A 12,569-nucleotide genomic window follows, 5' to 3' on the forward strand; every position below is an offset into this window, starting at 1 on the left:
ATCAAATAGACTTTAATCAAAAATTGGAAATATTAGAGTTCATTCTTGAATATATAATCATTTCAAATATCCTCTTACTTCTTTATCCCCTAAATGGTTCATTTTCATTTGAAGTATGTAGAGATAGAAAATACTTAAATACAATATTTTAGATTGTTTTTTATATTGGCTGAAATTAATCTTTATCATATTTTAATAAATGTTTGCTAGGTACCTCTTGAAACAACTAGGAATTTATGTTTACTAACCAGAGTATTTTATTGGGAATCAACATGAAAGGGAATGGAAAGACTTTATTTTTATTCCATTTAAATTTAATGTTAGATTTTATTTCCCTTATTTTTTCTAAAGATCTTTACCCTAATGAGTGATTTCATAAAATACTAACCTGTATTCACTTTTGTGTGTAGGAAATAAATACTGTGAAACTGGCAGCAAACTTTGGGAAACTTTGCACAGTCCCTCTGGACAGCATTCTTGTAGACAATGTTGCACTACAGTTTTTTATGGGTAGGTCAATTCATTTTATTTACATAATATAGCCATTGAATTTTTTATTGTGGCAAAATACACTTAACAGAATTTCATATCTTAATATTTTAAGTGTACAGTTCAGTGATCTTAAATATAAAATTGATAATATACAGCCATCACCACCATCCATCTCTAGAGCTTTTTTTTATCTTGTAAAAACCAAAACTTTACCCATTAGAATGATTGACTTAATTTCCTGAAGGTTCATTCATGTTGTAACATGTGTCAGAATTTTCTTTCCAGTTTGTGTGTGTGTGTGTGTGTGTGTGTGTGTGTATACTACACATGCCCAGACACCACATTTTTACTTACCTATTCATCCATCAAGAGACTCTTGGATTGCTTTGTGTTTTATCTAGGGTGAATGATGTTGCTATGAATATGTACATACAAATAAACCTTTGAGATTCTACTTTCAGTTGTTCTGGTTATATACCGAAAGTGGGATCGCTAGATCATATAGTAATTTTATTATGATTTTTTAAGACCCACCATACTGTTTTAATTTTAAGTGTTATTAAATTTTGAATGGCTAGTATGCTGCATAACAACCCTTTATTTTCTGAACTCTTTTTCTTTAGAAACCATGGAGATATTTATTTTGTTTTGAAGGAAATAAATGCTTATTATAACTAATGAGTATTTGTTAAACTGCTTTTAAAATAAACCTAGGTGATTCTAGTATGAATTTAAATCCATTGAGAATACTGTATTGAGAATGCATAATGTGCATATAAGCTATTTATATATAATTTTTATTTATATGTGGATGTGGTATTTTCTTTTTATACTGTCTTAATATATAATAATGTTTTATTTATATATTTTGCTAATATATAAAATTGGTTTTATCTGAAGATTTTTAAAAAATCCCTATATCTTCAGTTTTGTGATCAAAAATATAAATATGTGGTTTGCTGAATTGCCAATCTTCATAGAAAAATTCATACTATAACTAGTAATATTTATTCAGAACAAATGTTGAGTGTTGTTGAAGTAGTTTACTTCAGATGAAGTGGTAGAAATTATTATTATGTGGTAGAAATTATTCCCTAGCGATTTTATTATGAAAAATGAGATTTAAAAAATCTTTATAATATGTGCTTCCTCTAATGTTTTCTACATATCTGGTATTTAACTTATAACTTGTTTTTTCATCTTAAAGATTTGCAGCACATTTTTAAATACTTGAAACTACAATCCTTTTTACTTACTTGTCATACAGCTATATGGACCCCAAATTGTTTGACGTTAATGTCTGTCTTATTAACGGATTTTGTTCCGGTAGATTACATGCAGCAAATTGGAGGTCAAGCACATCTTTTCTTTTGGATGACAGTGGAGGGCTACCGGGTTACAGCCCAACAACAGCTAGAGGTTTTATTAAGTCGTCAAAGAGATGGAAAACATCAAACGAACCAAACCAAAGGTCTTTTAAGAGCAGCTGCTGTTGGAATTTATGAACAGTATTTGTCTGAAAAGGTACTAGATTTTGATAAATGTTTTATTCTTTGGCAGTATCATTAATAATAATTTTTGTCATATATGCACTACTTATGCCAGGTACAATTGCCTCAGAAATGTCTCATTTAATTCTTAGAAAAATCTTCCTGTGTATTTTTATTCTCATTGTTTACGTGAAGAGTCTTTTGTTTAGAAAATCAAATTAATATGCCCAAGGTCACACTAAATAACAAAGTCAAGATTGAAGGTCACACACCCTGAAGATTCAAATACACAGTAAGTCAAAACTTAAAGGACAGAGAAAGATAAAACATGCACAAATAAAAGAGAAATATAATGGCTATACTAATATCATACAAAATAGAATTGAAGATAAAAATTGTTATTAAAGAACACCCCATAATGATAAAGGTGTCAATCAGAATGATAAAATAGTTACAAACATTTGTCAAAGGTCCCAAATATTTTAAACAAAAGTCGATAGAATTTAAGGGAGAAAGAGTAATACCAGCGATAATAGAGACTTTCATACTGTGTTTTCAATAATTGGTAAAGAATTAGATGGAAATCATTAAGGATATATGAGATGTTGAAAACATAAAGCAATTAGAACTAGCATATGTAGAACATTTTCCTTCATAGTAAAGTACATATTATTTTTAAGAGTACATGGAACTTTCTCAGGATAAAACATATGCTAGACAAATCTTACTTTAGAAGTATTGAAATCACAAAAAAAGTATGTCCTTTGATCAGATGAAATTAAATTAGAAGTCAACAGAAGGGAATGTGGAAAATCTAAAAGTATTTAAATAAGCAGTATATTTCTAAATAGGGTCTGAGTCAACAAGGGATAATAAGAAAGCTATAATTTCAAAAAAATTTTTTAGATCAGCACATAAACTGTGTATTTGTGTATGGCATGATGACTTGAAAAACGAGAAAGTATTTTTAGTTGCAAATGAAAAGACATTGTGTGAAAATTGATGGGATGCAGTTGAAGTGGTACTCCAATGGAAATTTATAGGTTTGAAATGTCTGACAGAAGGAAGAAAGATCTATCGTATAGTTAGATGGAAGAAATGGGTTCGGGTGTTTAGTTGCACAGTAGGGTGACTAGAGATAATGAGTATGTGTTGAATATTTTAAGAAAGGTAGAAGAAGGGATTTTAATATTTTTTAACCACAAAGTAATATTTGAGGAGATACATATGTTTAGCATGGTTTGAGCATTACACAGTATATACATGTTTCTTCAAAACATGGAAACAATGAGATTTTTCAACACTGAGATTTATGCCTGCAAGGTGGCTGTTATTCTTGATTTTTGTAGAAAAGGTGCTCACATGTTGTCCTGTAGTTCCCTGGGTTCGATTCTCAGCACCACATAAAAATAAATAAATAAAGATACTGTGTCCTACTAAAAAATAAATATTAAAAAAAAAAGAATTAAAAAAAAAGTATGGAGGCTGGGGATGTGGCTCAAGCGGTAGCGCGATCGCCTGGCATGTATGCGGCCCTGGTTTGACCTCAGCGGCACATACAAACAGAGATGTTGTGTCTGCCGAAAACTAAAAAATAAATATTAAAAAATTCTCTCTCTCTCTCTCTCTCTCTCTCTCTCTTTCTCTCTCTCTCTCTCTCTTTCTCTCTCTCTCGCTCAAAAAAAAAATGTATGGAACAAGAAGAATGCCTTTTTCTAATTTGAAAATATTTTGAAACAGAGGATTATGAAAAGGATTACTGTTAAGAAATTTATTTGCTATTTTTCTAAATATAACTGGTAATCTTTGAAGAGACCGAAAACTGGTAGACTTCAGTTGTTTGAGATTTTATGTACACTATGATAGACACTCATATAGTGAACCAGATGACTCTTGTTTTGAAATAAGATAACTTGAGAATAAAAAAAAAATTGTCATCAGAAAGGGACAGACAACTTGAACAATTTCTTTTCTGAAACTAATTTATTTGGAACACTACTTGTGTTTCACAAGTTTAAATTATCTGTTTAAAAGTTTTTTCTGAGAAAGAGAAGTTTATCATATGTGATGACATCATTGCACTTTAAACTACTTAAAAATGGGCAGTTTGGATGAAGATAGCCTGTATGATTTATTTATAGGTGCAAAGGATCTAACTGAAAAATGAGCCATGGGTGCAAAGTTTAGACCTATTTTTGAGAACTTGAAACAAATTCTATTACATCTTAAAACCTATCATTTAAATAAAATCCCACTTATTCTAGGCCCAAGTGATTTTGTTGAAAGTATATGTCACCAAATAAGATTGAGATAAAAAATGAGCTTGAGTTGGGTTTGAACAGAGACGAGATAAAAGTCAAAGTGAATTTTACATTAGGCTGCATTCAGCTGTAACACAACAAAAAAGAAAAAGATGTCCTAAAGGCTGCAGGCAATTCACAGACGTATTACTAGAAAGAGAAAAAATAAAAATAAACTACTGCATTATGGAAAAGACAGACAATTTATTCTTTTGTTTTGCTAAATATAGTATTTTTGTTTATATACATTCTGCTTTTATGTATGTACATTTTTCTGCCTTTCACTAATGTATTTCAAGAATATAAAATAATGTAGCCTACAGGATTTAAATATCTTAGTGTACATACATTCTGCTTTTGTAGTCTTATGTTTCTGAATTTTAATAATTAAAAATATAATAGTTTACTATGTAAAGTTAAAGCCAGTAAGGAGTTTTTTGAAAGCTAAGTAGCTCTGTTGGAAGACACAGTCATAAACTACTATTACATTTTCTCCTGTAGATTTTTTAAAATTAGTTCTATTAATGTTAATTGCTACTATTAACTAGTCCTCTTATTTAAGTAATAATTTATATTATAGAAAAGAATATATGTTAATAGAACATTTTAGGGAAATAGTTATTTTCATACATTTTTGTTAAAATAATACAGAGTTTGCATTTCTTCTCCAGTACCTTTTTTGGGAGGAGAAATCCTGATTGGTTATATCTCTAAAAATGTTGATCACAGACCAGCTTCGGTTTACTAACAGACACTTTGAATTTACAAGGGGCATTGTAGTTATCTTTTCATCGCTATGACCAAAATACCTAACAAGGACAATTTAAGAGGAGGAAAAGCCCATGATTTCAGAGTTCAGTCCATGCTGGACCCAAGGTGAGGCAGAACATCATGGTGGAAGAGTGTGTGGTGGAGGAGCAGTGCTCTCTGCATAATGGCCAGTAAGGGGGGAGGGAGGGGGAGAGAGAGAGAGAGAGAAAGGGGCCACAGGGAAGATGCGCCCTTCCAGGGCATGTCCCCTGTGATCCACCTGCTCCAACTACATGCCCCCTGTGACCCACCTGCTCCTCCTACCTATTATTAACACCCAGTTAGCCCATTCAAACTAGGTTGGACTGATTAGGTTATAGCTTTTGTGGTCTAATCATTTCACCTCTGACTATTTCTGCATTAACATAGGAACTTTTGGAGGACACCTCATATACAAACTACAACAGCATTAGAAGTTTTATAGCCCCTTTCGTACACATTTATAGCCTGCTATTACTTTTTCTCCTTTTTTGATTTATCTATTGTGTTCCTTAGATACTTTATTGGCTAGAATTAGAGAAATTATTTAAGCAACATGTTTTTGTTAGTTTCTCCAAAAGTTATCATTTTTGGCACTCATTCCTCTTTACATTCTATAGAACTAAAAATTCAGAGGTTGAAATACCAAAGCTTTAGATATATAGCTTTTTCATCATATTTTCTTAATATTTCTGAAACTAATTTATTTGGAACCCTGCTTCTATTTTACAAGTTTAAATTATCTATGTTTAAAAATGTTTTCTGGGAGAGATTTGTCATATTGTGACATCATTATGCTTCAAACTACTTAAACATGGGCAATTTAGACATGTATAGCCTATATGATTTATGGGGGCAAAGGTGGTTGGCCTATTTTCATAATAAAGTTAATTTTGAAATTGAAAGGTCGGATTTTGTATTTCTAGGTAGTATTTGTCACATTATGTACTTTAAAATGAAAGTTATTGGGGCAAATTAATTTTTCTGATTTATTTTCTTCCCATATTACATTGGAATGTTGCTATAGCATTGGTTATAAAAACAAATTTAAGATAATGGTAGTCTCATTTAAAGCCCACTCAAAAAGATTCCCATAGTGTCATATAAGTTAAATGGCTTATTCTTTTGGCATTCATAATATACATCTAGTACTATTGAATATTAAACTTTGATTTAACTCCTAATGACAGAGTTTCCTGTGTGCCAGACACTGTGCTATATGTCATACATAGATCTCTTTTAATTCTTAAACTATAATCTTAAATAACCTTTTGAAATATTATCTCCATTTTATAGATGGAGTAGTCTAGTAAGAGATAACTTGCTCAATAAAAATGAATATTTAAACCCATGCTTATCTCCTACCTTGTTGGCTCCAATCTACATATTGTGGGGTCGGGCTCCAAATTCCTTAATAGGACACCCATAGCACAAGAGTTAATAACAAGAATCAACAAATGGGACTTTCTTAAACTGAAAAGTTTTCTCTCAGCAAGAGAAACAATAAGAGAGGTAAATAGGGAGCCTACATCATGGGAACAAATTTTTACTCCTCACACTTCAGATAGAGCCCTAATATCCAGAGTATACAAAGAACTCAAAAAATTAGACAATAAGATAACAAATAACCCAATCAACAAATGGGCCAAGGACCTGAACAAACACTTCACAGAGGAGGACATACAATCAATCAACAAGTACATGAAAAAATGCTCACCATCTCTAGCAGTCAGGGAAATGCAAATCAAAACCACCCTAAGATACCATCTCACTCCAGTAAGATTGGCAGCCATTATGAAGTCAAACAACAACAAGTGCTGGCGAGGATGTGGGGAAAAGGGTACTCTTGTACATTGCTGGTGGGACTGCAAACTGATGCGGCCAATTTGGAAAGCAGTTTGGAGATTCCTGGGAAAGCTGGGAATGGAACCACCATTTGACCCAGCTATTGCCCTTCTCGGACTATTCCCTGAAGACCTTAAAAGAGCGTACTACAGGGATACTGTATTTCAGATTCTTAAACATCAGAAGTATCATTTACAAACCAGTGATTTGTATCTGCCAATTACTTTCAATAATATATTTAAATTATGAATTATGAATTCTATTATGAATTCTATTATTAACTTGTATTTAGAAACTCAAAATATCATTATTCTTCTTTTTCTGTTTGTTAGGCATCTCCAAGAGTTACTGTGGATGACTATTTAGTAGCAAAATTAGCAGATACTTTGAATCATGAAGATCCAACCCCTGAAATCTTTGATGACATTCAAAGAAAGGTATTGTATATTTTATCTTTCTTGAAAAAAACTTCCAGGTTAACGTAATTATTTTTTTAAATGTTAGTGAAACATAACTAAAAAGATAAGTTATGACAACAGTATCTCGCAATTCCAAAAATATAGGCCAATATTTTGTGTTTATGTCTTTAATTCATCAACACAAAAAATTCTATGTTGGGGTTGCTTCATTTGAATCTGACTGAAGAGGCAGACTTCCTAGTTTTATAAATTGATGAATTGATGTATAAGTAACAAAACTTTTTCATTTTAATTTGAGCCTTCAACCTTCACATTTACTCTACTTTTTTCTTAGAAAATTCTGTATCCTAGTACATTATAGATAGCTTACTGTCATGTGATTGTGTTGACTAAAGTAGGACCATTTTCAGTGTAACTTAGGTCCCAGAGGGACCAGAAATCATTATTTGGGATATAGTCATATTGTTCATGTATTACAACTATGATATATTACTGCAGACTTTATTGTAGCTTTTGGTGAAATTTTATTTCACCATATATTTGTATTAATTATTGAATATCTTGAATTATTCCAATAAGGTATATGAGTTGATGCTACGAGATGAAAGATTTTATCCTTCCTTCAGACAAAATGCACTTTATGTGCGCATGTTAGCTGAGCTGGACATGTTAAAAGATCCTAGTTTCAGAGGATCAGATGATGGGGATGGAGGTAAGATGGCACTGTATGTATGTGTATGTGTTTATCCCTGTTTATATTCTGACTACCAAAAGAATGACTTTAAAATAAAAAGAGATCTCAGGAAAATACACAGGAGAAAAATAGAATAGAGGGAGGGAGGAGGGGAGAACTTTGGGAGGTACTAGTGAATGAAATTGACCAAATTATGCTATATATATATATGAACATACAATGAATTCCACTTTTATATATAATTATAACACACTAATTAAAAGAAAATAATAAGGGAAAGGGGGAATAATAATAGAAGGGAGACCAGTAGAACAAAGGAAAGGAACTAAAGAAAGAGAGGTAGGGAGGTATATGGGAGTGTGATTGATCAAATTACTTTGTATGCATGTGCAAATATGTCACAATGAATCCCACTGTTATGTATAATTATATACCAATAAAAACTAGAAAAAGAATGACCCTTTAAATTAGATTAAAAATGTTTTTAAAGCCCAAATGTAATTATATTTTTAAAGTTCTATAATGAATGACAAAAATTTAGTTGCTATATTGATATTAAAATGTTGAGAATTTATTATTAGACTAAAACTGCAGAAGGCTCAGCTTCTTGAAGAAGAATGTGTTTTTGTGGTTGATCATTTAGATATTTTTATGGTAGTTTCCCTTTTGCTAATAAGTTAATCAAGAAATAATATTCATTCTTTATAATGGGATTATTGGGCAGAGTAGGTGAGATAACAGTGACTCAGAGTATATCACAAACTATAAAGTGATATAAAAAAATTGAAGTTTTTTTTTCTATTGTTATTGAATTGTTTTCCAAATCCATCTTTTATTGAATCTTAGTTTCTAAGTCTTCATTTGTGGAAGACATTTCAGCTGGAAGAAACCACAGTTATTTATTCTAAAGATTCAAGTTTTTCAAATGAGAATACTAAGAACTGTAAGCGTTTTATAGTGTAAAAAGCAGAATTTAAGAGTCAGATATTTAGATTTTACTCACACTTTACTACTAATCTCTTGTAATATTGATATTGGTCTTGGAAATCAGGATCCTGTCCTCCTTCCCCTGTTGTTGTTGAAGATTAAACATTTGAGAAACACCTAGGTCAGCTAGAAAGCAAATTTTACTTAAGAGACAGAACAGAGATAACAAACTTCTCTAGACAGAATGTAGAACCCAGAGCTGGTGCCCACAGGAGTGGTGGTGTCTTGCTTTTTTGTCGCCCCCACCCTCTCTTACTTTTCTGCATAAGTGCCCAAAGGCAGGGAAAGAGCAGTCCAGAGAGTAATCCCTTGTGTTGGAAAGTGTGATTTCTGCCCCCATCTCCACTGCAGCTGTTAACTATTGGTTGAGCAGGGAAATGGTATACTGAAGTTAGCTGTTAGCAGTCCATTTCCTTTTTTTTTTTTTTTTTGATGATCAGCTACCTATCCTTTGCCCCTCTCAATGGTGGCCAACCATACATAATTGCTTTAAGCTTCATTTCTTTTTCTTTTTCTTTTTTTTTTTTTTTTGAGGGTTTACTTCCCAGATTTTTTTAAACTGATTTTAAAAAAAAATGACAGTGGAATGCATTACAATTATTATTACATGTGTACACAATTTTTCCATATCTCTGGTTGTATATAAAGTGTTTTGACACCAATTTATGTCTTCATATATGTACTTTGGGTAATGATGTCTATCATATTCCCCCATCCTTGCTAATCCCTTGTCCTCTCCCTTTCCCTCCCACCCCTCTGCCCTATCTAGAATTCATCTATTCCTCCCATGCTCCCCCTCCCTACCCCACTAGGAGTCAACCTCCTTATATCAGAGGAAACTTTCAGCATTTGTTTTTTTGGGATTAGCTAACTTCACTTAGCATTATCTTCTCCAATGCCATCTATTTACCTGCAAATGCCAAGATTTTATTCTCTTTTATTGCTGAAAAATTCCACTGTGTATATATACCACATTTTTAAATCCATTCATCCACTGAAGGACATCTAGGTTGGCTCCACAGTTTAGCTATTGAGAATTGTGCCGCTGTAAACATTGATGTGGCTGAGTCCCTGTAGTATGCTGGTTTTAAATCCTTTGGGTATAGGAGAGGGATAGCTAAGTCAAATGGTTGTACCATTCCCAGATTTCCAAGGAATCTCCATAGTGCTTTCCATATTGGCTGCACCCATCTGCATTCCCACCAGCAATGTATGAGTGTACCTTTTTCCCCACATCCTTGCCAACACTTATTGTTGTTTGTCTTCATCGTAGCTGCCATTCTGACTGGAGTGAGAGATGATATCTTAGAGTAGCTTTGATTTGCATTTCTCTAATATCTTCTGTTATAAATCTGGAATAATATTGGCATCATAGTATCTTAGTTCCATGTCACTGGATTTTAATGCAGTTATATATATATATATATATATATATATATATATATATATATATATATGAAGATGTACTCTTCTGCATATAAAGCAAGAGTTTTTATAATTTTAGTTTTACAAACTAAATCAGAAATATCATTTTTTTCTCAATAGAAAGTAGTGAGTTGTGCAAGAAAAGTGGAGAGGAAGCCCTTTAGGACATAGGTCTTCAGATTCTTACCATTTTACTTGTGATTCAGAAGTATTTTTTAAGCTCTAAATATGCACGAGTTGACAAACTTTCTGGTAAACATTCTACTAAGTAAAAGAACAATATAATAAGAAGTAAATGACAAATATTTGATTCAGCAAATATTTTAAGAGAGTGTATTAATTGAAATTTTGGCCATTTACTTATGAATAGGCTTTATTGACAGTATCACTTGGGGATAGGTATATAATAGACTCACACTTTTAAAAAATAATGCTCGCCTAACATGCATGAGGCATTCGGTTCAATCCTCAGTACCACATAAAAATAAAGATATTGTGTCCACCTAAAACTAAAAAATAAATATTAAAATGTAAAAAAAAAAATATCTCTGTTACGGAAGCATTCTAGCATCCCCTCTCTTCTGCTTCCTACCATTCTGTTCAGAGTACTGAGATTTTTTTTATAGAATATAAAGAAATCGATTTTTAAAAGTTTATATTTGAGCTTTAATAACTTTTATATTGATCAAGGATCTGATTGAGACCTTGGGTTTTTAAATTAATGTTCTTGTATAATTAGTATAATATTCTATTTACTCGATTTGATTAATTAGAATAGATATTCTTTTTTAAGTAAAGTACTTCTGTGGGAACTGGATAGTATAATTAATGTATCTAGTATATTTGTATTTCTTGTCTCGGTTGAAAAGTGTTCTTTTATAGAGTTGGTATGAAATTTGCAATATCAGCTGTATATTTGCAATATCAACTAACCATCTTAAAATTACAATTTTAAAGTTTTATTGTTTACATTAATTTTATCTATCTTAGTATTTGTGGATTAGCTATACAAACCAGAGTGAAAGAAAATATTGAGTCATAATCAACTCATTGTGTTACTTTTTTAAAAAAATATTTATTTTTTAGTTGTAGCTGGATATAATATTTATTTATTTAGTTAGTTATTTAGTTATATATCACTCAGTGAATAACTCCTCACATTTGAATCATGGATTATAGTTTGGAATTATTTCTTTATATATCTTAAAATCCTTCTAGGACATTGCTATCTAACATTCTGGGTCCTAATTGATGAGTTTTTATACATTTTATACCGAGAAATTATCCCATTTTGGAAACCACTTTGAAATGTATATAATAGGTATAATAGAAAACATTGTTATTAAAAATGGCTTTTGACTTTAGTGTCTTTTTTATTGTTCTTTTAGGCCATTGATATAACTTTCAACTAATAAATCTTCTGATTTAGTTTTCTCTATAAGATTATCAAAAATAGTCATTCTCCACATTTTTGCTTATAGTCTTATGACCTTTGAAATTAAACTTCTCAGCAGTTAATATATATATTTTAGACATTTTGAAATGTTGACTACTTTTTAAAACATTCTGAAATAATTATTTAATACAGTATTACTGTGTGCCTGGCTTAAATTGAGCCCAAAATGAATGGGCCAAGTCTTGTGTGTGATAAGAATCCTCTAATAGTTTTTTTTGCAAACTGCAACATTTTATTTTGATCAAAACTAAGTAGAGAGCTAATTAACTGAATGGCTTTCTTGAACATGCTCTCTCTTCTTTCTCCGCTTTTCCCCTTGCCCTCTTCCTTCCTTCTCCCTTTTTATTCATGATTGCTTTCTTTAGTTAAATCAGCCTTAAATTATTTTAAAAGTATAGGTTGGGTATCTCATATCCAAAATACTTGGAACCAGAAGTTTTGTAGATTTTGAAATATTTTCAAAGGCTTTAAGTTGAGCATATCTAATCCAAAAATTGGAAACACAGGCAGCTCCAAAGACAAAAACTTTTTCAGTGCCATTTTGAATTCACTGTTTCAGATTTGGGGGAATTATGGATTTGGGGCTGTGGGATTATGGATAACCTGGGGATATTTTCTCCTTTACTAAAGTAAGACCTCACAGTCTTCAAAAAATATTTAAATTATATTTTT

General features: G+C 31.5%; 1 protein-coding gene across 3 annotated transcripts in view; it reads left to right on the plus strand.

Annotated features, from left to right (window-relative positions):
• Nucleotides 1–12,569, plus strand: part of SNX13 (sorting nexin 13) — a 146,849-nt gene that overhangs the window by 101,570 nt on the left and 32,710 nt on the right. For all 3 annotated transcript variants that reach the window (XM_081283845.1, XM_081283846.1, XM_081283847.1), the window contains exons 12-15: nt 411–510; nt 1,823–2,016; nt 7,249–7,353; nt 7,915–8,047. In XM_081283845.1, the coding sequence (XP_081139971.1) occupies nt 411–510; nt 1,823–2,016; nt 7,249–7,353; nt 7,915–8,047 (532 nt within the window). The remainder of the gene's footprint in view (nt 1–410; nt 511–1,822; nt 2,017–7,248; nt 7,354–7,914; nt 8,048–12,569) is intronic.

Source organism: Spermophilus citellus, assembly GCF_964194105.1.
Source record: "Spermophilus citellus genome assembly, chromosome: 3".
Classification (NCBI taxonomy): Eukaryota; Metazoa; Chordata; class Mammalia; order Rodentia; family Sciuridae; genus Spermophilus; species Spermophilus citellus.